Here is a 27264-nt window from a genome sequence, read left to right on the forward strand (position 1 = left end):
CATCCAGCCTCTGGATATCCTGTGATCCAAGGACAAGGGTTACAGAAACTCTGGTACTCTTCTCCTTTCTTTCTGTCCTTTTCAGGTCCTCGCTTTGAGTACATTTTACAATCTATGCCTCTCTATTGACCCAATTCCTATCCCTGCTCTTTCAAGGCTCAACTCAATTCTTCTCTCCTCCATATGGCCTTTCCTGACCACCACAACCTGCAAAGGTCTTCCTCTAACAGGAGTTCACAGATCCCACTGCTAGTACTGTCAGCTATCGATAAGCTGTGTTAAGCCATCTCTTGAACTTATTCCATCCTTTGAGAACAAAGGCCCTTTATCATACTTCTCTATTCCTCAAATGCCTAGCATAATCTGAAGCACAGAGCAGGTGTTAAATGCTAAAATACTGATAGGTGAATGAAGGCTGAAGAAAGCAAGGGTGGGCCAACCATTTATTTGCCTTCCCATGGGATATTTCAAAGTCACAAAATCGGTCATGAATGTGACTAAAAGCTTAAGGAATCAGGCACTCAGAGAAGGTTTTGACTTGAATCCTAAATTTTGACTATGTACTCTAGATATTCAGAGCTCTAGAGAATCTTCTGTAAAATCCTACCATGAAGTCCTTCCTCTCGTCTATTAGGAAATCAGAGCTGATATAAAAATCAATATGTCACAGCATTTGTAAACCAAAACAAATACTGAATAGCTTAAAAAGCGCTCAAGATCCTCAATGGGCATTTTCAAAGGTCTGATGGCATCAGGAACAAGGAAAGTATAAGGTACTTACTACTAAAGGAACTATGCCAGTGATTCTTAAAATTTGGAGGGCGGTGGGGAGGTGTCAAAGACTGGTTAAGAATTTCAAGAAAGATGGACTTTTTTTTTTTTTTAAAGATTTAATTAAAAAAAAAAAAACTTTTAAAAGTAATCTCTACACTTGGGGCTCGAACCTATAATCCCCAAGATCAAGAGTCACACATTCCACCAACTGAGCCAGCCAGACACCCCAAAATGGACCCTCTTTAAGAAAAAAAAAACCGGGGCACCTGGGTGGCTCAGTTGGTTGAGTGTCTTACTTCGGCTCAGGTCATGATCTCATGGTCTGAGTCTGAGCTCCACATTGGGCTCACTACTGTCAGCCTGTCAGCGCAGAACCCGCTTTGGATCCCCTGTCCCCCTCTCTCTACTCTTTCCGCATTTGAGCTCTCCCAGAAATAAACAGATATTAAAAAAAAAAAAAAGGACATATATATAGAGAGAAAGTAAAACAGTGGTTACAGGGGTGGGGGGAGGAGAAACGGGCAGATGGTGTTTAACGGGCATGGGGTTTCAGTATGAAATGATGAAAAAGTTCTGGAGGTGGATGGTGGTGATGGCTGCACAAAGATGTGAATGTACTTAGTGCCACTGAACTCTACACTTAAAAATGGTTAAAATGGTAAATTTTACGTATATTTTATCATATACACAAAAAGGAGTCAAAATGAATAAGGTTCACCATCAACCCTGGACAAATGTGACATGTGTATAAAGTTATAACAATGCATGCAGTTTATTACACTAGATAATGAGCAACTATTCTGTCACACTGAGGGTACTGACTGATTAAAAAGCTTGGCCCTCCATGAAGCCAATGAGAAGTAACAGAAAAATGTCATGTATCTTCTGGAAATCTGAAAAGAAGCTCCAGTGTAAGAGAATGGGCTTTGTTCAGTAAGCAATAACGAATTTACAAATATCACTTTGAAAGGCCTCAAACAGAGGCTGGAATGTGTCTGGGTGCTGTCGGAACTCAAAAATTCACAAATCTCTTGCCAGAAGAAAATGGCAGGCTGGGCAGGCAGATCTAGCAAAGAGCCTTCTCTTGTCTGCTGTCTTACTAAGTGCTATAAATTCCAGTTAACACCTATCCATAGTCTTCAGGGTTTCTTTTTTTTTTTTAGGGGTACTTTATTTATTTATTTACTTACTTACTTAATGTTTATTTATTTTTGATAGAACACAAGGGGGGAGAAGAAGAGAGAGAGGGAGAGACAGAATCTGAAGCAGGCTCCAGGCTCTGAGCTGCCAGCACAGAGCCTGACGTGGGGCTCGAACTCACAAACCATGAGATGACGACCTGAGCTGAAGTCAGTCGCCCAACCGACTGAGCCACCCAGGTGGCCCCTAGGAGTGCTTTAGAATCTACTTGGGGATTAAGTTCCTGCTTTTTTTCTCTCTACTTAGTTTGCTGCTAACAACTACAGGGCCCAAATGGATCCCATAGCCAGCTCTTTGGGAAGCTGTGAATACACTTAACATTAAGTGATAGTAGCCATTTATGTTCAGAAGTGGAGGGGGAGAAGTGCTTCAACACATGTTGGAGATTAACAAGGCGGTCAAATACTTCTAATCTGATAGTGCTAAGAATAAAAGCAAGTGCACCCTAATGCTGCCATTTAGAGCCCTTCAAAGTCAGCGAGGGAAGAGAAGCAACAACTATTTTAAGGGCAGTTTTGAAAAGGGTCCTAGAATAGCAACACCCTTCCCCCACTCCCAAAGTGAAAAGGATTGCTAAGAGAGCTAGTGTACAAAACTCTGTGACAGCAAGGACTACACTTAGATTATTCACCATGGATCCTCACTACCCAGCACCACACCTTGCAAACGGCAGGCATGTAATTACTTGCTCACTAAGTAAATCTTTCAGAGCCGTTATCTCTTCTCCATTCTTGAATAGGACTGTGTACTCTCCCTCCCCACAGAAATCACCTCATCTCTGGCTTGTGGACTCTTTCTGAGAGGCACTTTCATCACTTCATTTAACTTTGAGAGAAGTTGGAGGAGGGTGAGGACACGTGCTTGCTAATCATCCTTTTCCAGATTGCCTCGTGCGCCAGAATGGATTTTTATTATTGGTCTGTGGCTGCTACTGCTGTAGAAAGATTTCAGCCTGACCTTCCCAAGCTGCTGGGGAATGAATACTGCACGTGGCTGACAGGGAAAATGTGCCTTCCTTTTTTCTTTTCTTTTTTTTTTTTTTTTTAAAGCTTTTAGACTAACCAGAGCTCACTGTGGTAGGAAAGTCACCCTTTCTCTTATTATACAAAACTCAGGATGTTGAATTCTTTTGCATAAAAATGATATAGTGAAACCAATCTGAACTGGTCCAACAGGGAAAAGGTAGCATCTTGAAGTACCTCACAGAAAGCAGTGGCATCAAAGAACAGGACTTGGGAAAAAAAGAAAATGAAAGCTATTTACAAAAGCAGTTTAAATAAGAGGATGGATCCTCACAGCTGGCCTCACAAAAGAGAACAAATATGTCAAAGGGAACAACAGACTAATAGAGTCCTATCCATCTGGCTGAGGAAAGAGCCACTGGTGAGAATACTGAGAGGCCTGTTAGGGAAAAGGCTTGCCTGGTGCCTCACTGAGCTGGCTGAATAGCTTTTAGGAACACTGGAACACTCGCTCATACCACTGCTGGTTGGCTCTGCTAGCAAAAGATTCAGAGAAGGGTTTCACCGATATACTGGCAAAAAAGGGAGAGCATATTTTATTGGTCTCGAACTTACACCTTTACTCTCAACTCATGACTACCCCGGCCCTCCAGCTGGGGAGTCAGGTAGGAAAGAAAGGAGATTGTGTAAATGGGATGTCTCAGTTGGTGCTTTTAAAAACAGAACTCAAGAGTCTCATTCTGAAACATCAAGTTCAATCCCATGCCACGCTAAAGCCCCATCTGTACTTTTATATAATGCAGAGCCGAGTGCAGGCACTTAGGGAGAAGGGGAAATCAGGCCAGACTCAAAGAAAACAAACACATAATGCTATCTGCATCTCCAACTCAGTCCACACCACAGAAAAACCTGCTCAGAAATAACTGCTCAAGGCAAATAGAACTCAATTACTAAGGAAAATCTGCCCCAATGAGGGCTCATATTTTAACAAGCCAAATAGCATCAAATTAAGCTGAACTCAGGGTTTTTCTAATTGGCAGTTTTATCCATTTCTAAGTTCTCATTTCTTATTTTTAAAAATAAAAATGACTCTCTGCCTAAAATTAAAAAAAGAAATGCCTATCACCCACTCCAGAATAATAATTCACCGAATTTTCACCTACATATCTTCTATACAATTAATGAACCCCTTACATGGCACAAAAGCAGAAGCCAGCACTCTATTTAAAGTACTATCAACAAATCCCTTACTAATTGCTCTTAGCAGCCTGGCTCCTGCCACCAGATGCTCAGTCACAGAATACCTCTGCTATCAAAGAGAGGACAACTGCTTGATCCCTGCCACCAACTCTGGGGAGGGTTGTGGCTTACCTGCTCCTCTGACAGTTGGGATATGTGATTCACAGCAGCATAGGATTCAATTTTGGGGTTAAAGTGATTGATGATGGCCCTGAAAAAAAGAATTAACATTAATATGGCATCAGATGGAAGAAGCAGATAAATAAGTTAAAAATAAGTACCAAGTACCCTCTGGTTTAGAGTGTGAGTACATGGGAGTGATTGTCAGAGAGTAACTATCTTTTTATTGACCATGAGGTCACATGGTGGGGAACGGATAACTCTGAAATGAGAAGTGTTTACAATTTATTAGATAAAGAGGAGAATCAAGTGTCTCTGTTCTGCAAACGAACCAGGGGGAAAATCTCATAACCAAACAAAAAACAAAACCAAGCCTCCTTCAGGCAAGAAACAAGACCCAGGGGGCTCTCCACTAGGGGGCCCTGATGTTTCAGTCAGAAAGAAAAGTAGTTTTCTCTGCTCTGACTTAGGAGAACAGGGCACTTGGTAAAGCTGGACCAACATGTAGGCTAAATACAGTCTCTGAAGAAGCTGAGCTTTATCAAAGCCTAGAACCAACCTTCATACTTGTTAGTTAATAATTTCAAACCACAATGTTATTTCCAGCCATTCAAAATCTGAGTGTCATTTTCAAACACTTCCTTTCTATCACCCTCACATTTAAGGTCACCAAGTCTTATCAAATATAGTTCTTAAAAATCTCTGAAATCTGGGGGCGCCTGGGAGGCTTAGTCAGTTGAGTGTCCGACTCTTGATTTCAGCTCAAGTCATGATCCCAGGGTCGTGGGATTATGACCCACATTGGGGCCCCATATGGGGCTCCACACTGAGCATGGAGTTTGCTTAAGATTCTCTCCCCCTGCCCCTCTCTCCCCCATGAGTGCTCTCTCTTAAAGAAAAAAAAAAAAAAAGTCTGCCATCTGAAATAAATAAAGTTCCATGAAACCAATACTTCGGTGTATATACAGGTCCTTGTCACTTCTTATCTCGTATGGCAGAAAAAGCACAGGTTTCAGATCAGAGTTTAGCATAATTCCAAATTGATACAAAAATGATTAAATAAATGGGAAGAGATGAATCTTTCTTTCTTCTTTTTTTTTAGAGAGAGAGCCTGAGCAGGGGAGAGGGGCAGGAGAAGAGGGGGAGGGAGAGAGACACAGAGAGAGAATCTTAAGCAGGCTCCACACTTAGCATAGAGCCCGACACAGGGTTCGATCCCACAACCCTGGGATCATGACCCGAGACAAATCTTTCTAACAGAACAATTTCAAATAGTATGTGTGGATACTCTCCCCTTTAGGAGTTGGAGTTAGGTTCCCATTCCCACTGAGAGTAGGCTAGACTTAGTGACTTATTTCCAAAGAATAAAATAGAGTAGTAAGAGAGGAAAATGGTAACTTTACAGTAAAGAATCTTGGAAAATACTGTATTATTAGCCAAGTGAAGACAGTGAACATTCATGTGGCATGAATCTGGTATTCACGTAACCTTTGGTATGATCTTTTGAGAAGGGCACTTTGTTTCTGTTATATACTTCCAAAATCCATAACCTCAATCTAATCATGAGAAAAACATGAGACAAAACCAGGCTGGGGGCATTCTACAGAATACCTGGCCAGTACTCCTTAAGACTGTCAAGGTCATGGGGCGCCTGGGTGGCGCAGTCGGTTAAGCGTCCGACTTCAGCCAGGTCACGATCTCGCCGTCCGTGAGTTCGAGCCCCGCGTCAGGCTCTGGGCTGATGGCTCAGAGCCTGGAGCCTGTTTCCGATTCTGTGTCTCCCTCTCTCTCTGCCCCACCCCCGTTCATGCTCTGTCTCTCTCTGTCCCAAAAATAAATAAACGTTGAAAAAAATAATTAAAAAAAAAAAAAAAAAGACTGTCAAGGTCATGAAAAACTATACTTGACGAATTGTCACAGACCAGAGGATCTTGAGAAGACATGACAACTAAATGCAACATGATACCCTAAACTGGACCCTGGAACAGAAAGAGAACATTAATGGATAAACTGGTGAAATCCAAATAAAATACGGAGCTTAGTTAACAGTAATGTACCATTGCCAGTTTCTTAGTGTTGAATAAATGTACCATGGTAATGGAAGATGCAGGAAACCTGGTTAAGGAGCATGTAAGAACTCTATGTATTATCTTTGTACTTTTTCTATAATTCTAAAATTATTCCAAAAGAAAAACTTTATTATAATTTGTGTGCATGTGCACCTGCACATGCATGTGAATGTATGGTAGCACAATTGAAATCAATATATTCTTTTAATATAATTTACTGATAGTATAAAATTCTTGAACCATTTAATCTAATATGGGTAATGAAAGTATAAGCCAAAGCTTAAATAAAAAAAATCATGGTTTGGCCATTTGTTATTTTGGGTTTTTGGGATGCTATATGTCTCAGAGGAAAAAAAGTGGGAATAACACCTACCTTAGCACTTAGTACAGTACCCAGGAATAGTACATTGTAGGCATAAAATAAATGTTTGTCGAAAGAGTGACTAAATCTTAAGAGGATTCTTGCAACATTTATATAATAAAGCAATGTCAAACATCTACCACAGTGCCTGGCACACAGCTGGTACTCAATAAATATTCAATGAATGAATACATCAAACAGGACAGTAATGGGTCAGGAACAGAGTAAAATTCTGGTAACTTGTTTTTCCAGAGACTACCAAAAAGGGTAGAGATGTTATGTGCAAGTTAAGGTTGTAGCTTGGTCTAAATACAAAGTGGGAAAGAATTTGGACCAAGTAGGGGTCAAATAATTTTCTCATCCAGAAGGTGAAATTTTGAGGATATTGGCAGGGATGACAACAGTCCAGGAGCAGAAAAGGAAAACCAGGAGCCTAAATGCAATGAGAAGACAAGGGAGGAGGTTTAGAGAAGAATTGAGAATCCCACCAAACCTAGCAGCAGTACCAAGTTAAAGTTAATCCAGTGTAGAGTGTGATCATAGGGTCTAGCATCCAAGAGCTAGGATTAAGAAAATAAAACACGGTCACCAAATCAATCTACTGTTAAATCTCAGTTATTTTAGGAAAAAGAATTTGAATTCTGTAAATACATTCATTTCACGGTTTTATAGTGGTCTTTTTTTTTTCTTCAGGTTTTCCTTAAATTTCTCAGTAAAATTTTTTTGAAAAAATGTTTAAAAAAATCTGCCTAGGTTTGGAGAACAGAGAACTCCAAAGTATTCTAGTGTCCGTCTGGGTGGGAGAGTAGCAGCCATGGGGGCCCAGTTGGCAACCCAATGAAGCTGGTAAGGTCTGGACAATGAAATAATCCCTGGGAATGAAACTGATGGGGATGCTGTAATTCTGTTCCCTTTCTACCTAAGGAATTCTCTCACTAGGAAAGAAAGTAAGGAAAAAGAAAAGAAGGAAAAGAGAAAGGAGAAAGGGAGAGAAGGAAGAAGAAGACAGGGGAGGAAAGGGATAGAGGGGAAGTGGGAGGAAGGGAAGAGAAAGGGAATGAGGGAGAGAAACGAAAAACCTGGAAGGCATTCTCAAAATGTATACTTATTTCCTTCCCTTCCCAAAGTTATACCCGTCAAGTGTCAGCTGGGTCTATGCATGGTCTATATCATCAGGGCATATGTGCTGATATTGTCTGAGCAAACTCATCCTGAGGGTATGACAGATATGCCACTTTGGAAAGTTGGAATGAGGATAAGATCATCCTCCAACCTCCCCATGACACTGCCATCCCAGAGCCTCAGATCTCAGCAGGCAATTGAAGCCTCTCACCAGGCATGGGGAGGGACTATTTAGAAACCTGAGAGAAGGGGAACCTGGGTGGCTCAACCAGTTAAGTGCCTGACTTCGGCTCAGGCCATGATCTCATGGTTCATGAGTTGAGTGCCACATCAGGTTCTGCACTGACAGCATGGAGCCTGCTTGGGATTCTCTCTCTGCCCCTGTCTCGCTCACTCACTCTCTCTCTCTCTCAAAATAAATAAATAAAAACTTAAAAAAGAAACAAACAAAAAACCTGACAGGTGGAACAGTGTAAATTCAGTTAGCAGTCTCCAAGCCAGTAAACCACAAAGGGCATAGAGTACATATCTCTGCTTTACTTTTCTTGCTGTCTCTTTGAGACAGTTACCTGTAAAATCTGAGTACTAATCTGATCTACTGGAGATGCCAGGGGCAGGGCACTAAGCCTAAGAGGTAAGAAAAATACTCTGACACTGGCTGTTCTCTTTCCAGGCTCTTTAGCAAGGAATTTCAGAGAGGGCTTGGAAACTTCCTATTAAAGTTCTCAGGACTTCATACTGCTGAAATGGAAATTTCTTCTGAGATAGCAAAGAGATGACAAAACACTGAAACCAGGCTAAGTCCGCCCACACTGAGTGACACATGCCTCTGCAGTAACTGAAATACTTAGCTTCTCCTTCCCCAGCAAGTTTGCAGCCTACTAGGGCTCACCTGGATTGTGATTCCACACTGCCCCACCTGGCCAGGTCCTAGAATAGGATTTATGCCTGAGCAGCTCTCAGTGGGAGAAAGATGAGGTACTACATTTATAAGTGAGGAGCCTCTCTTTTCTTTAGGCTTCCCTTCCCACCAGTATCATCTCCAAAGGGATTTAATACTACCTCCTCTGAACATTTTTTGGTGGGGAGGTGGCGGGGGGGGGGGGGGGGAGTCTTCTGATACATTCTAACAGTAGCTTTCTCATTTTACTGACCAAAACCTAACAGATAGCAATTGTCTAATGCTTAAGTCTAAAATTTGAGTGTTCCAGAAAGAAGATATGGCAATTTCTCTCTGTCTCCTTCTTCTTCCCTCTCTGCCTCCCTCCACCATGTAAAAGGCACAAGGCAGAAAGCAGCTGGGAGCAAACCAGGAAAAAAGTCCTCACCAGAAACTGACCCTTGCGGAACCTTGATCTGGTACTTTTGGCCTCCAGAACTGTGAGAAAACAAACATCTGCTTTTTAAGCTATCTGGTCTATGATATTTTGTTATGGCCATTGAGAAGACTGTACGTGGATATTCTACTCTCCACTGGACCCTGGCATTCGGGCAAAGCAGACTCCAAGCAGAGTCAATCTTTAGCAAAGTAGTAGAGTAGATAAAGTCTGCTTCTCATTCTGCAGGTTACTTCCTCTCTCTGAAGCCTTCATATTGTGGGTTATTATTTCCTTCTCTTCTAGAAGAGGATCCTGAGGTTCCTGTGTGACAAAGTTCCAGTCACAAAAGCCACACATGTAGCTACATGGGTTACCAGTTTCCCAGGCAGAGTGAGCTGGGCCCTTTAGCCTTTACTAAGTGAGAAACACAGACTTCAATAAAGAAAGATCTTTTCAGGGGTGTCTGAGTGGCCTGTACCATAGAGAAGGCACACACAGACTGAAGACATACAGTGTCTGAAAAAATAGTAGGTTAGGCCATACATGGCCAAGAAAGAGATGTTCATTTTTCCTTTCATTTGCATCTTGAGATTGATTTTCATCTAATCACAGCCTTTCAGGTATTTAAACAAAACCAATCTTATGCCAGCTAAAAGTTTTTATGCTGAAAAGTATTTAAAAAAATTGTTTTAATGTTTATTTATTTTTGAGACAGAGAGAGGCTGAGCATGAATGGGGGAGGGTCAGGGAGAGAGGGAGACACAGAATCTGAAGCAGGCTCCAGGCTCTGAGCTGTCAACGCGGGGTTTGAACTCACGGACAGTGAGATCATGACCTGAGCCGAAGTCGGACGCTTAACCAACTAAGTCACCCAGGCGCCCCATATGCTGAAAAGTATTTTAGAAAAGAGGACTTGAAAGGAAGAAAAGGAGCATGAAGAGGAAGGTTTGAGTGGGCAAATAATGAGAAAGCATAGCCATTATGAAAAATTAACATATGACAAAGATGACCAAAAAAGATGTCCCTTTGACATAGTGGCAAGACAAATGGGAAAAGAATAGTCTATTCAAGAAATAGTGCTAGCAAAACTGGATATCTACATGCAAAAGACTGAAGTTGGCCCCCAACTCCACACCAAATACAAAAATTAACATAGAAAGGATCACAGATCTAAATGTATGATCTAAAAACTATAAAAACCTTAGAAGAACACATAAATCTTTGTGACCTTGGGTTAAGCAACGATTTCTTAGGATACCAAAAGTGGAAGTGAAAAAAGAAAAACTAGCTCAAGTTTAAAAATTTTTGTGCCATACATGAAACCATCAAGAAAGTGAAAAGACAACTCATAGGATGGGAGAAAATATTGGCAAATCATACATCTGGCAAGAAACCTCAATGAAATACCATTTCACACCAACTAAAATGGCAATAATCAAAAAACCAGTAAGGAGTGTTGGCAAGGACATGAAAAAATTAGAACTCTCATATACTGCCGGTGGGATTGTAAAATGGTACAGCTACTTTAGTGGTTTGGCAGTTCCTCAAATATTAATGCATAGAATTACCATATGACCCATTCTCTATACTGAAAAGAATGAAGACATTATGTCTACACAAAAATTTGTACACAAATGTTCACAGTAGCATTATTCATAATAGCCAAAACACAGAAACAACCCAGATGTCCATTAACTGAAGAATAGATAAACAAAATGTGGTATAGCTGTAATAGAATATTATTCAGCCATAAGAAGGAATGAAGTACTGATCAATGCTACAACATGGACTAACCTTAGAAACATTATGTTAAATGAAAGAAGCCAGACACAAAAGGCCACATATTGTAGGATTCCTTTTTTTTCTTTTTAATATTTTTCATTCAAAGCTTATTCATTTATTTTGAGACAGAGAGAGTGCATGCACGCGAGCAGGGGAGGGGCAGAGAGAGAGGGAGAGAGAGAACCCCAAGCAGGCTCTGTGCTGCCAGCACAGAGCCTGATTCAGGGCTTGATCTTACAACCACAAGATCATGACCTGAGCCAAGAGCAAGAGTCGGATGTCTAACCAACTGAGCCACCCAGGTACCCCTGTATGATTCCATTTATAGGAAAGGTACAGAAGAGGCAAGTTTATGAAGACAGAAAATAAATTAGTGGTTATTCTGGGCTGAGGGTAGGGTTAGAGGAAGAATGGGGGCTGTCTGCTAATGGGTATGGAGTACCTTTGTGGTAGGAACAAAATATTCTAAAATTAGATTGTAGGGATAGCTGTACAAACTGATGATAAATTTTAAAATAATGAGTCGTATATGTTAAATGGGTGAGTTTTAAAACATATGAATAAAGTTGTTTTTAAGATTAAGGCCACCTTGACTCCAGCAGTTCTTAAGTAAGCCGCTTTCCCCAGGAACCAAGTCTACACAGAATTCACAGATCCCAAGGTGTTTCACTCACCAAGATAACTTTCCTAGAGCTCACATACACTAGTGCTGGTGGCAGGAGGAAAAGGAGCTCACTGAGTCACTGACTAGTTTGCACATTACAAAGCAGAGAGAGTTTGAGGAACTTCTGTAGAAGGCTCTGTGGTGGGTGCAGTGCCACATGAAGTAGCAGAGATGTGAGTGAGACTGGCAGTGGAAGTCACATGTGCAAGAGAGGACCAACTCTCCTGAGAGATAAGAAGAGTTCAACTCCTGGTAATATGCCTGAGATCTTTATTTTATTCTTAAGTTTTAAATGTTTATTTATTTTTGACAGAGAGAGGGAGGAGGAGGGGGGCAGAGAGAGGGAGGGAGACACAGAATCTGAAGTAGGCTCCAGGCTCTGAGCCGTCAGCACAAAGCCCGACACAGGGCTTGAACTCACGAACCATGAGATGATCTGAGCAGAAGTTGGATGCTCAACTGATTGAGCCACCCAGGCACCCCTCGATAACTTTAGATTAAAAGGCCTGCATCTGGCAAATGATGTCAACTTTTGGCTACTGAACAAAAAATTCCCTGGAATAAAACTTTGGGGGTAGACTGGTAGGGAAGAAGGAAGACTCTCTTATTCTCAACACTCTTGAACACTTTTTTTTTTTTTTTTTTTTAATGGCTGGAGCTGCCCACATTACTCAGAGACAGCCATCCATCCAGGACTAGGAAGAAGATTTAAAGAAATAAGGCCCAAGGAAAGGGAAAGAAATCTGGAAGTAGAACTTTGTGGGGAAAGGGAATATAATTTCTAACCAAACCCCCAGCTTTATTCAAACTGGAACTAAATGCTCTATGAGAGCAGGGACCAAATTTATGTTACTCGCCACTATATTTCCAAACTTTAGCAAAATGCCTGGTGTACTGGGAGATTCAATTTTTAAAAGTGAATGAATAAATCAAAGTCTAAGAAGGTTTTTGTTCAGTCTTACCACAAGTAAGGAGGTCTGTGATCACCAGCTACTCTCAAAAAGCATGAAAATAACAATAACAATGTTTTATGCCCATCCCAAGAGAAAAGGTGACTTGGACATGAACAGCTATCCTTCAAAGAAGGAACAAAAGTCATCACTGAAGACAGTAAAGCTTTCTCTTCCTCTTAAATCATACCGGGAGGTCAGAGAAAAGCTTTCTGGCAATCCTTATTAAAGTAATCTAATATCTTCTGAAAGTAAGCCTAGGTTTTTGTCTGGGGTAGCGGAGTAGGAAAGGAGCAGGGGAGTGTGTTATACTCTGTTACTGGGTCTCCTAATGCCACTGAATTAGGAAGTCCCAAAGAGGAAAGGCAAAAGAGACAGTGTCATAGTAATGGGAAATTGCTAAAGTCAGCCAGAGAGAGATAGCTCTGCACTCAAAGCACCTTTAAAGGCAAGAATCTGGGCCACCCTCTAATGCAATTGCCAACTTCTGACTGTCAAAGACAGGGGTCACATACAAACTGAAGCAAAAGGAAGCGGACAGATGGAACAGCAAGGCTGAGCCACAAACTGGCTAGGGATTTCTTGCTCCATTTTTAACTTATTCTCTCTGACTCATGACTCTGCAAAGCAGCTTTCTTTTCCCTAGTACTGGGTGGATGATGGCTGAGACACATAGTTAATGCCCAGCTTACTCAAGAAATGCACAGGAATGTTACCTTAACCATGAAGGCAATGTAGCTTAAGAGAAAATGTAAATTCTTTCTCATATCCAGAGGGAATCTAAAGCAAATCCTCCAAAGATGCAAATTCTCACAATCCCAGCTATCTCCCACAGCATCTGAGGGTCTTTTACGAAACAATAGTTTCAACCAGAAGCCCAGAACATGGTGACTGTTTCCTTACTGAGATATTTGAAGCAAGCAGCCTAGCTCTAAAAGCTGCTATGTAAATCCTTCAAGCAGAAAGGAGAAAAACAGACAAAGGTTGCTTAGAGGAAAAGTTTCCGTAGCTCTCATTCCAAGGAAGGAGGAAACATAACTGGTATACTCAAGATGGTACACACTGAGAATATTCTTAGAAGTTTCACTCTAAAATTATTCCTATAAGGCTACTAGATATATATTAAAGAGTCTGAACATGGGTGCATATCTGAAGCCTGATAAAAATAAATTTGGATCTCAAGCCTCAACATCATAAGAACTATAGTCTTGTATTTTCAAATGCTTGCTAAACATGTACATCTGGATGTCATGCTTTTACTTACATGGTTTTCTTCACAGGGAATGCTATTTTTCTTTACGCCTAAAAAGCGTAAGTCTTATTTTTCCCTTGATGGCCCAGTTAAAATACCACTGCTTCTATGAACAACATGGTATATATAAAATGAAAAGCAAGGCTTTAGAGGCAGTAGACCCAAGTTAAACATCCTGGTTCTTCCACTTCTAGGTTGTATGACCTTGAGCAAGAGACCATATTCTCTAGTACCAGTTTCTCCATTTGGTTGGATTTCCTTTCCAAAGTTTTCCTCTGTGTTTTCCTATATAACATCTAGCCTGACCTAAAGGGAACTTTTTTTTTCCCCCCACAAGTAGCTTCCCCTTACCTAGACCTAAAAGAGCAGTCCAGTGATCTATACTACAGAGCATATTCTCAGATATCTGGGATTAAAGACAAGAAAACTGTATTTATAATTGCTTCTACCTGGGAAATCTTCGTATAGGTAAAAGGCTGGCTTCTGAGAAGGGGTAAAGGTAGGACTGAATAGTATGAGGCAGCAGATAAAATAGTTCATCTGAGGTTGAGTTATTTAATTTTTTTTAAGTTTATTTATTTTTAAGTAATCCCTACCCAAGGTGGGGCTCGAACTCACAACCCTGAGATCAAGTGTCATACACTCCTCCAACTGAGCCAGCCAGGCACCCCGAGATATTTAATTTTAAACTATCATTTCTTTTCACCTTCAGAATTGTCTCCCATACTCCCATTTCATGCAGTAATAAGCTTCCTTCTTCATGGAGTCAACGAATCTTCAGCCCATCCCGTTCAACAGCAACAAAAAAACTCAATTTCCCTTGATGCCTGTTAACAGCAGTGCATTACAAGCCTCAGAGACTCTGCTGATTAACATTAAGCAAAATAAAATCTAAAGTAAGAATACCTGCTAACCTTTTCACTTTGAAACTATATAGTCTAAACTTCAGCAACTGACCCTTTAGAGTGTTCCTTTAACTCATCTCCTATGTACTAGGCTTTAACCCTTTCATGTCTATCCCCTTTCTTATACCGCTGTTCCTGGGGCCATTCTTTTCAGGACCAGAGACACAAACGTGGGTTCATTTCAACCTTGCCAAAGAAGGCATTTTGGCAACCACCAAGAAGGATGAGCTACTACTGGTCACTGCACCGAGTTGCTTACTTTACCCAGTGATCCAACTACGTGAACTGGCCCTCTTAATTACTAAGGAGAACTTATTTGTGTACACAAGTTTATTAGTCGAAGGGAGTGGAACAAGAAATGTGTATCATTGACTACAGCATAGTAATCCTGATATTTCAACTTAGGGAATGATTTGGGTCAACATTTCTCTTGATTTCTAGGTGAAAAACAAGTGACATACAAGGTAAGTTATTCACCTACTGGACTACATTTTCATCCAGCCTCTGCACTGAACAAGTGAACATTCACAATTCATTAACTGGAGGGAAACAAGAAAGAGTTAATGTGTATGAAATGTATGTGCACGTGGCCTGAGGGGCAGCTGCCTCATTTTCTGAAGCTGTGTGCATGACTATGCATTTTGGCAGTTTGGGCTTTCTACCTTGATGCATGACTTTACCCAATGTAGATTTCCACCTCATCACCTGCTGGAAATTAAGCAATTGGTTATAGCTACTTTGCTTGAAAAATGAGCTAATTTCTACTTACTGTGGCCCCAAACCATAGATTTAAGCCAAGTAAGATGCCATGGGCTGTACACTTTGGCTAAATTATCTCCTCTAGCTCTGTTGTAAGAGAGGAATGGAATTCTTTCCTGCTTTAGATACCAGCCTGACATTTTTCCAGTTTCTACAATCACAACGAATGTAAATGGAGAAGAACGAACCACAGGAGTTGAAGGAACCACAAAAGCAAAATGAACCATCTACATTTCCATAAAAGACATCACTTAATCCATTCCCTTTAGGAATGTCTACTGTTTATTAAACCTTTCTCTCAATAAATGAACAGAGGCTCCAAAACTTTCTGAGGGATAGAACACCTACAAGATTAGCTAATCTCTGCTCAGATCCCGTTACTCTGTGCTTCATATTCCTTTATACTGTCTCTAGCTGCAGGCCAGGAGTTGCTGGCAGAGTTCCTGGGGATACAGAATGCAAACCTTGATAGAAGTTACAAATCCTTTAGCCCTGGATTTCCTATGTTGAGAGGCAAGGCCCCTCTACATTCTCAGAAACATCTAGTAAATATAAGGAAACAAAATAGGCCATGTGAAAGAGTCTATTAGATTTTCTATCTCACTTCAGGACATAAGAAAATCCTAATATGTACCTGGGAAGGTTTCTGAGGCAGTGGGAATCAGCTTAAAACTCCAAGAAGTGATCTAATGTTAATTAACGGTGAAAGTTCCAATCCCTTGAACGTGACTCAAGAACTTTTAAAAACCAGGCATGAGCCAAAAACCTGAAATATTTTAATTACACATCATTTCCATTAGCCCAATTAATCAATTACAAGATATTTAACTTTTCCTTTTAAAGATTTTATTTTTAACTAATCTCTACACCCAACATGGGGCCTAAACTCACGACTCTGAGATCGAGTCACATGCTCCACCCACTGAGCCAGCCAGGTGCCTCAAAAGATATTTAACTTTTAAATTTTAAGCACAGGGGAGGAGGGAGCAGGAAGACAAAGAAAAAAAAAATCAGCAATTGACTAACTTAAGCTTCTTTTCCTATTACATCAAAAAACAGAGGGAAACTGTTTTCGTGGATCACATGCTAGACAGAAGAGAGAGGGAAATTTTCTGTGGATCCCATACTAATTAGAGAAAAAGACACACATGGAACCCTAACTAAGTTAGAAGAGTCGTGCATAGACCTCAGTGATGGGGAAGGAGGATCGGGGATCTCATGCGGACAGAGGAGGAAGAAGGCTGTCAAGATTTCTGAGTGGTCCAGTGTGGGCCATATGGACACCATACTAGAAAGGAGTGGTCCTGATGTTTGTGCACAGGAGAGAGGGGATGGTGGCCATATGGATCACATACTGGTTTTCAAGTACTCCAAGTAAAGAATGAAATTAAAAGACATGGAAAGAGGTTTATGTTCCATCCCAGGGGGACCTTTTAGAACTCCTCAGGAAAGGCAATCAGCAAGTCTGCCAAAGTAATTAAGCAAGCGAACATTTACCATAAAGCCCACATCAGTTAAGTGAACAGAGATGAATCTTATTACGGTGCACTGTCAGCTCTGAGCCTGCAGGTGCTAACCACTGAAACACCATGTTACTTGGCCCTGTCTGTTTGCCTGCCCACTGTGAAGGAGAGCTTTGCCTTTCTTGGCTGAAAAAGCAGGCTGCTTTCACTGGCTCTGGCAGTGACTTAAGTTGCCTTCGGAGAGGCCCTAGCGCAAGTGGTTTCCCATTAAGAAGCAGGGGTGTGAAGAGTCGGGGCAGGAGATGGGACTGGCTCAAGAGAGAAGCCCTGAGAGAGAGGACAGGTATGAGAGAAAGCAAGGGAGCTGGGTAGCAGTCCGGTTGTAAGGTAAGGAGAATGAGATCGTTTAATAAATCAAGAAGAGAAGAATAAACAAGCTGCTCAAAGTATTCAGCCGTTCTTCTTAAGTGAAGTTGACAGTATCTCTCTCAATGAAAAGAGAAAAAGTTAAAATGTCACTGCAAAATACTTTCTCCACAGGAAAGGAAAAGGAATGCTACTAAGGAACACTGCTTTTGCAATGTTAACGGCAGCCTTAAAATCAGCTTTACTCTGAGTTAACTGCATAGGTAAAGAGCCAGATTTTCTCAACAACCTAATCAGGATCTGTTACTGAACAAAATTCACTGTTTGCTAGAGGAAATGAGTATTTACCAATTATCCTAAGATTTACAAATGGCACCTGGTACATCTTTTAGCCCTATTTCTTTCTGCAAATAATTGTGAGAGTCAAAACGAAAGCCCCCAAGCTGACTAAATGAAGCCTCCTATGTCAGAGACCCAGATAGCTTCTCTTCAACAGAAACCTCATGGGAAGAAGGCTCCTAAAAGTACCTGTGAGGACAAATTCAAAAACCATATAACATTTTCAAAACTCATCAAAGGCCATGTGTCTGTCACTCAAAAGGAGTGGATAAGAGTGGACAGCTAAGTAGGTAAGGCTCCTGTGTTCAGAAACCAATAAATCTCTAATTCATTATGGAGAGGAGGTCTGAAAGACATTGCTGGGAGACAGGTATGACCAGCCAACTGAGGAAACGAGATGTAATGGGCTTGAACTGAAATTGATGGAGATCTCAAAGCACCTGAGCAGGCACTCCCAGGTTTGAGCTTCTCTCTAGGCCAGGACAAGAGCAAACAAAGAGCTGTGGTAAAAAATTATTTGCAACCTTACTTTCTACCACAGCTCTTTGCAACAGGGCCTGTGGCTTCCTTACATTCAAAGGCAGTGGGAGGCAGGAGGAGGAGGGGAGACTAGAGGACTACTACCCAGACCCAAGCAGCGCTACCCAGGAGAGGACTTAATGGGAGGATAAATTTGGGGCCTGATTCTTTGACAGCACCTCCAGTAATAGCTAGTAAAGCAGTGAGAGCCAGGGTGAGAGCCAGCTCCAAACATTCATCATAATAGTGCAATGAGTTGACGGTCTTTGGGGGAGAGTCTATGAAATTCCAGAGTAAGAAAATGAAGCCCGCGTGGAGAGGGTGAGGCGGTTGGCTCTGGCAGATTGTCTCTACAGGAGGCTGGGTATAATTGTTTTATGTTCACAAAGAAGTTATTAGCTGCTTTCTCTCTAATACACCAGAAATAGTGCTAAGATTTTTCCCCTCCTGAAAAGGTGACGCTACCAAAAGGAGAATTTTAGTTTGAAAGTGATTAGAGGGGCACCTGGGTGGCTCAGTCGGTTAAGCCTCCAACTTCAGCTCAGGTCATGACCTCACATTTTGTGGGCTCGGGCCCCGCATCGGACTCTGTGCTGACAGCTCGAAGCCTGGAGCGTGCCTCGGATTCTGTGTCTCCCTCTCTCTCTCTGCCCCTCCTCTGCTCACACTCTGTGTCTGTGTCTCTCAAAAAGTAAATTAATGTCACAAAAAATTTTTTTTAAAAGTGATGAGAATTTTGTTTACCTTATACGCAACATTTTATTTTTTAATTTTTATTACTTTTTTCTTTAAAGTTTATTTATTTATCTTGGCGGGGGGGGGGGGCAGGAGGCAGAGAGAGAGGGAGTGAGACAGAATCCCAAGCAGGCTCTGCACTGTCAGCACAGAGCCCTATGCAGGGCTCAAACTCATGAACCATGAGACCATGGCCTGAGCCAAAATCAAGAGTCACACACTCAATGAACTGAGCCATTCAGGTACCCCATACATGTACCATTTTAGAAAGAAAATTCTATTTACTCTTCCCTTAGCTGTCAAACTGACTGCTTTCCCACATAGTGAAGGACCACTCTGTCCCTAGAAGAAAAGTCTACAGTATCTGAAGCTAAGGGTCTGCTAGCATAGTCTGTGACTCAGTAGTTCAGTTTGTTTGACAAACAGTTAAATAACCACTACATGCAGATGCTATGCTAGGCAGTGGGGGAGGTGAATGAAATTTGATTCCAGAGAGCAAGGGATTTACGGACTAGTGGGAAGACACATACTACAGACAGATAATTTAATTACAATGTGCTAAGGGCTAGACAGACAAAGAGCAAACAAAATGTCTCATGGGAGCACTAAGGAGGGATATTCTGCCCAACTTGGGGGCTTAGGAAAGGCATCTTAAAGGAGATGGTGCATGAAGGGAGCCTTGAAATATTAATTTAATCAGGCAGGTAAAGGTGAGAAGATCCTGGTACATTTTCTTATAGGATCAGAGACTCATACCCAATTTTTACTAAATCAGACTAGAGAAACCGTACTAGATAAGTTGCATTACGTTCATGCATTCAAAAAATATCCAGCCAATTTTTTCCAGTACACCAAAGAGAAAAGTTATAGATTCTTTTCCTAGGGCCATGTTTTAAATCTTTTCCAGCAGGATATCTTTGTGAAAGTCATGAGACCTTTGCCTGCCAGGGTCCTGTTTGCACGGTTTTTGCTCAGTGCTGACTCAAAGACGCTCATGGCAATGGGCTATGGCAGGCTCTGTACCTCCTCTTCACTAAATTAAATGTAAACACAAAGCAACTAAGCTGAAGGCAGGCCTTTCAGTGTCACGTGGGAGTGAATGGATCTCAGCTGCGTGTGCCCACCCTCGACAGGGTGTCAGTCTCCAGCTGGTGATGCAGCTGCTTCACTTAAAGCCACACTGAAGCCTCTATTCTCTCATCTCCACCAAACCATACTGAAGGGACTAAATGGCTCTGCTTTGCAGCTGCCTGTTAATTATAGCAGCTTCCTCAGCTCTCTTTTGGCTTATAAGACATTAATATACATTTGGGAAGGTCCTCTGTAAGAAACACACAAGAGAACTTTTAGCCTTATGAAGAGCTTGAAAAAACACCTTACTGCCAAGGGCAGCAGGCATCCAAACACCTAAAACAGTGGCATGTGAAACAGCATCAGAACACACAGATTCCTTCAGCAGGTCCTCTGTTTTACATAAAGAACAGCAGCCCATCACTCAGTCAGTGAGAGGATTTTTTAAGGCATCCTTAAAATCATCTTTAAAATTCAGTGAATCTGCAACATAAAAATAGCATTAATTGCCTTGACTTGTTACTTAAAAAAAAAGGAAGAAAAACAATGCATAATGCTATCAATAATTCATTTCAAAGTGGCTTTAGTTGTCTCAAAGCCCCATTTCATATAATTAAAACCTTTTGGCTGTCCTATTGTTACCCTGGAGGGAACTAGAAGTCAGTAAATTCTATGGTGTTGGGATAAACAATTCAGCTCATCATTGAGAAAGGGGTCCATCTCTCTTGGCAACAATTCAAAACATACTTCCTGGCTATACCAGGTCAGTTCAGGGGCTGGTAAGACTGTATTTCCTGTTGTCTATTAGGATCTGAAGCAGGCTTTTATAACGGGGCTACACAGATGCAACTGGGGAGCACAATCAGAGGGACAGCCTTATAAGCACTTCTTAGGCATCTCAATATCCACTTCCTAGCTTAGGACCCTCAGGTCAGCTGATAATTCTGGGAGACAATGGTGGCAATATAAGTCCTTGGAAGATGGAACCATTCATTCCAGGCATCCCTTCACTCACTCAACCAGTATTTATTGTACCATACTGTACTTTGCCTAGGGGCAGAGATTATAGAAGAAAAGCATGGTCTCTGTCTTAGGAGCTCACCATCTAGTGATGGACATACATGTAAACGGCCTTACCACAGTGTGATAACTGCTCTGAGAAATAAATGTACAAAGTCCTGTGGCAATGCAGGTATGAATCATTCGGCCTCAAAGAATCCGGAAGCTTTCAAGGAAGGTGACATCTAGGCTTAGTTTTGAAGCATAAATAAGATTTTGTTAGATAAAAAGAAGAATGGGAAGACATTCTAGGTAAAAGCATAGGCACTGTGCAAAGGCACAGAGGTATGAAATTTGAGACTCTGTGACTATGTCTAATTTGGCCAGATCTTAAGATACATGGGACAGTGATAGTAAACAGAGCCAGAAAGGTAGGCTAGGATCAAGGTGTCATGTGAAGGAGTTTGGACATGATCTGATCCCTATCAATGATGGGGAATCACATAAGATATAAAATCTGGTGATTTTTCATAGGCATCCGGGTGGCTTAGTTGGTTAAGCATCAGACTTCGGCTCAGGTCGTGATCTCACGGTTCATTAAGTTCAAGTCCTACGTCAGACTCTGTGCTGACAGCTCAGAGCCTGCAGCCTGCTTCAGATTCTGTGTCTCCCTCTCTCTCTGCCCGCTGCCCCCCCCCCAGACTCTGTCTCTCTCTCCTTCAAAAATAAATAAACATTAAAAAATTTTTTTTAATCTGGTGATTTTTTCTAATAAAATATTTCAGATATTTAAAAAGGTGCAGAAAAGAATATAGTGAATGTTTGTGTACCCTATATCCAACTTAAAAAGCATTATAATTACTTTTCAAAACTTCCATGTACCTCTTCTTCATTGTATATGGTCTCTCTCTTGCCAGAGGTAAACACTCAGCTGATTTTGGTACTTATCATTCTTATACACTGCTTTACTCTTTTACTAAATATGAATGTGTCTCTAAATAACATTTTTTTTGTGTTTTTAAACATTATGTGCATATTATCATACATGCTGCAATTTACTTTTTTATTCAATATTATATTTGAGATTTTTATTCCTTTGGGAAGCTCTAATCCATTCTCAGTGTTGTATAATATTTAATTGTGTAAATATACCACAATCCATTCTGTTGATGGAAATGAAATGTAGGTGGCTCCCAATTTTCATGGTATTAAAATAGTACTTAATAGGGGAGCCTGAGTCGGGTTCAGTCAGTTAAACGTCTGACTCTGGATTTTGGCTCAGACCATGATCTCACAGTGGTGAGATCGAGCCCCACGTTGGGCTCCGTGCTGGGCATGGAGCCTGCTTGAAACGGTCTCTTTCCCTCTCCCTCCCCTCCCCTGCTCAAGCTCTTTCTCAAAACAAAATAATAAGTGTTTTTATTTATATACCCTTGAGATCATTTGGGAAAGTTCCTCAAGGAACAATATCTAGGAATGAAATTACTGTGTCATAAGGTTTGGGTAAGTTGGACTTTACCAGATATTATCAAACTGCCTTCAAAGTGATGGTACCAATATACACTCCCAAGAGCAGTGTCAAGACACACACTTCTGAAATTGAAGTCTACTGAATGAATAAAATGAATAGTGGCTGCTATGAGGGAAAGACTAGGAGCAGAGAGAATAGTTAGGATGCTCTTGTTATGAGGACTTGAACTAAAATGGTGGTTGTATAAATGGAGAAGAATTTACTTGAGAAATATTTAGGAGGTAAAGGTGAAAGAACCTACTGACCGGGTGAAGGAGAGAGAAGACACTAAAGCAAACTTAATATTTTTACTTAAAAAATTTTTTAATGTTTATTTTTAAGAGAGAGACAGAGCGTGAGCGGGGCAGGGTCAGAGAGAGAGAGGGAGACACAGAATCTGAAGCAAGCTACAGGCTCCAAGCTATCAGCACAGAGCCCGACGCAGGGCTCGAACTCACAAACCATGAGATCATGACCTGAGCTGCAGTGGGACGCTTAACTGACTAAGCCACCCAGGCACCCAAGATTTTTACTTTAGGCAAATGACCAGATGATGATACCATTGAGATGATAAATGTAGGAGATGGCTCTTAAATTGTGGAGGGAAGGCAATAAGGCATATTCTTTGGAATGTCAAGTTTGAGGTATTTGTGAAATCTCTGGGTAGGGTATGAAGTTCAAGAGGCAAGACCATGCTGGTAGTAAAAACTATGAAGCTTGTTTACCCAGGGAGCTACCATAAATCAGATATCCAGGCTCAAAAAGGTTAAGAAAAAAAATAAATAAATAAAGAGAACAGCACTTTCTCTACTACTTAACACTGGTTTCTCTATTCCAGGAAAAAAAGTCAATTTATATGCCCCATGATACAAGGTAGGTACCCTCCCCTTAAATTAATTCTATATCTGAATTTCCACCTGTCTAGACTAAACCCTTCAGCTTAAGGTAGAACAAGCAGGGATGAAAGAAGACAGCTTCATAACATTAGACCTCAAAGAGCTACCAAGCTGTGCTTTAAATGTTATTACCAAAGGGGAGACAACCTGACATCCTGTTTGACAAAGAAGAAAAGGTTTAGCTCCTTTGAGTGTATCCTACTCAGATACACTTGAGCATTTCTATAATTTGCTCTGTTTTGAACTCCTTGCTCTTCCCGATCTATGGGGAAGTGCTTTTTTTTTTCTTTTTTTTTTTTTTTCAACGTTTATTTATTTTTGGGACAGAGAGAGACAGAGCATGAACGGGGGAGGGGCAGAGAGAGAGGGAGACACAGAATCGGAAACACGCTCCAGGCTCCGAGCCATCAGCCCAGAGCCTGACGCAGGGCTCGAACTCACGGACCGCGAGATCGTGACCTGGCTGAAGTCGGACGCTTAACCGACTGCGCCACCCAGGCGCCCCGGGGAAGTGCTTTTCAAGCAAGAAGGAAGTATTTAGTAAGAAGTTATGATGAATACTTCATTCTCTGCCTGATTTCACAAAGTGTAAATAGAAGCTCAGGAAATGGGATAATAGTTGTGGACCAGTAGTTTCATCTAAAGGATACAGGAACAGTTGGCAATCTGTTATACCACTAGTATCAGCCTTGTTTTTCAGCAATAACTGACCTTGGAAAATGCAGGATTGAAAACCTGGAGTTATATTCTAATAAAACAATGTTCAATGTTGGTCTATTTTTACAAAGAAAGTAGAGCTACAGAGTGGCTACAGAAGCCAGGTTAAAATGCCACATACATTTCAAACCCTAAGGTGAGTAAGGAGTCAAGTGTCCCCACTCCTTGCCCTACAGCCTGAGGATGAGTGTTAGTCAACCCATCATGTCTAGAACTGTTCTCGAAGATTCACATGTAGCTATTTAGTACTTGAAATGTGGTTAATGCAACTGAGGAACTGAATTTTTATTTTAATTAATTTAAAAGGAAAAAAAAAACTAAAGCAGGATAAAATATTATTCCATTAAATACAACGTTGTTTAGGAAGGACTACATTTCACTTTAACCACTGTATTGTATAAAATATTATTGCTGTTATTACAGTGCATGTGTGCTGTTTCTAGTACTACAAATAATGTACTAGCACTACATTAACAGGGTGCTTGGGTGGCCCAGTTAGTTAAGTGTCTGACTCCTGATTTCGGCTCAGGTCATGATCTCATGGTCGTGGGATCAAGCCCCACACCAGGCTCTGCACTGGCCATGTAGCATGCTTGAGATTTTCTCTCTCCCTTTCCCTCTGCCCCTTCCCTGCTCACTTGTGTGCACACATGCTCTGCACTCTTTCTCTAAAAAATAATAACAATAAAAACAGTTTAAAAAAAAACCACATTACCAATCTGGTTGATGTCAATGGATTGATTCAGTTCAAATGACTTACTATGTATGGATTTCACAATGTAATGTATTTATTTACTTTATGCAGACAGCATGAGTTACAGCAGAGCTCCTTTACCTAAGCACTACTGATATTTGGGGCTGGGTAATTTGTTGTGGGGGACTGTCCTGAGCATTGTAGAATGTTGAGCAGCATGTCCGGTCTCTACCTACCAGACACTAGTAAGTACTCCCCTACTTCCCCAAGTTGTGAATACTAAAACATGCCAAATATCCCATGGAAGGCAAAATCATAACAGTTGAGAACCACTGAGTTACAGTGATACCATAAAATCAGAATTGGCAATTAGAGTAATATATTTATCTTTTTGAAATTATAATTAGATTATATTTCTAGTTTTAAGAAGTAAACAGGAATAGATTTTTAAGTTTAAAACGAAGGCGGGGTGCCTGCCTTAGTCGATTAAGCAACAGACTCTGGATTTCAGCTCAGGTCATGATCTCACAGTTTGTGGGTTGGAGCCCCATGTCAGGCTCTGGGCTGGCAGTGTGGAGCCTGCTTGGGATTCTCGCTTTCCTCCTCTCTCTGCCCCGCCCCTGTTCACACTCTCTCTTTCTCAAAATAAATGAACAGTTTTAAAAAATAAATAAAATAAAATAATAAAATAAAGTGAAGGCATACTACTGATTCAGAATTGAGTGGAGATACAAATGACAGTACTGTATTGGAACACTAAAAAAAAAGAGAGAGAGACTGGAAAAAGGTATATTGCTAGTTTCATGATCAACAGCAAATGCAATTTGCTTCAGCAAGGCAAAATGAAAAACCTGTTTGTTGTGTAAAAACCCTTTTCAAGATAATGAAGGAAACACTATTAAGAAATGTTGGCAAATGTATATAAAGTGAGTAAGAAATTTCTTAACATTAGAACAGTAAAAATGAATGAATAGGGGCTCCTGGATGGCTCAGTTGGTAGAGCATGTGACTCTTGATCTAAGGGTTGTGAGTTCAAGCCCCATGTTGGGTGGAAAGACTGCTTTAAACAATAAACTTCAGATATTGAAAAAAATAAAGAATAAAATAAAATAAAATCTTAAAAAAAACCATACATACATACATACACACACACACACACACACACGTGTGTGTGTGTATACATATATATGTGTGTGTATATATATATATATATATATATATATATATATATACATACATACATATACATGCAATAACTAATGAATCAACAAAATAGGTTGTCTGAAATCAAAATTTCCAACAAAAGGGGCACCTGGGTGGCTTAGTCGGTTAGGTGTCGGACTTTGACTTAGGTCACGATCTCATGTTTTGTGGGTTTGAGTCCCATGTCAGGCTCTCTGCTGTCAGTGCAGAGCCCACTTCAGATACTGTCTCCCTCTCTTTCTGCCTCTCCCCACTCTCACTCTCTCTCTCAGAAATAAATAAACATCTTAAATAAATAGATAAATATCCAACAAAAAAATTTAATGATTTTTAATAGGATCTGAGCTTGTATTTTTGGTCACTGTACCATTTTTTAGATGGAAGTATGGTAAAGAAATTACTATTTCAGCTATGGATATTCTCTCAGAAAATTATGAGGAAAAGACTAAAAAAAGAACCACTTTATAAAAAGTGAAAGATCTTCAAATTAAATCATCAATTTGCCTGTAGCATATAAGGCATTTCTAATGATATCAAGGGTCAGGTGATTCAAATGTAAATGACAAGTATTAACAAGAAAAACAAATACAAGTACTTTTCTTTAGATTTGGATGATATTGCTCAATTAATACTCTGGGTATACTTTGTCTCAAAAGACTTGCAAACATACAAAGAAATTTTGTCAATTTGCAGACTGAAAACCTGAACTCATGTCATCGATATTTTTTATCTTCTACATCTGTCAATGAAGAATTGGACTAAAATTTTTTTTTTAAGATTTTTAAAGTAATCTTTACACCAAACATGGGGCTCAAACCTACAACCCTGAGATCAAGAGTCACATGCTCCACCGACTAAGCCAGGCAGGCACCCCAAATCTGACTATATTAAAAAAAAATTCTATCACATGTATGGTGCTCCAGCTATATGGTCCAGCACTTATGGTCTTTTTTTTTTAAAAAAGTTTGTCTGTTTATTTATTTATAGAATGTGAGCAGGGAAGGTGCAGAGGCAGAGAGAGAGAGAGAGAGAGAGAGAGAGAGAGAGAGAGAGAGAGAGAGAAAGAGAGAGAGAGAGAGAGAGAGAGAGAGAGAGAGAGAGAGAGAGAGAGAGAGAGAGAGAAAATCCCAAGCAGGTTCCACACTGCCAGTGCAGAGCCTGATTCTGGGCTCTATCGTACCACCACGAGATCATGACCTGAGTTGAAATCGAGAGTCAGACATTCAATCAACTGAGCCATGCAGGTGCCCCTACTGTCATTTTTAAACAAAACT

General features: G+C 40.7%; 1 protein-coding gene across 2 annotated transcripts in view; it reads right to left on the reverse strand.

Moving 5' to 3' along the window:
- ARMH3 (armadillo like helical domain containing 3) overlaps positions 1–27264 on the reverse strand; it is a 173485-nt gene that overhangs the window by 31533 nt on the left and 114688 nt on the right. For both annotated transcript variants that reach the window (XM_003994351.6, XM_045040596.1), the window contains one exon: positions 4308–4386. In XM_003994351.6, coding sequence (XP_003994400.1) covers positions 4308–4386 — 79 coding nt within the window. The remainder of the gene's footprint in view (positions 1–4307; positions 4387–27264) is intronic.

This window comes from Felis catus, chromosome D2 (assembly GCF_018350175.1).
Source record: "Felis catus isolate Fca126 chromosome D2, F.catus_Fca126_mat1.0, whole genome shotgun sequence".
NCBI classification, from domain to species: Eukaryota; Metazoa; Chordata; class Mammalia; order Carnivora; family Felidae; genus Felis; species Felis catus.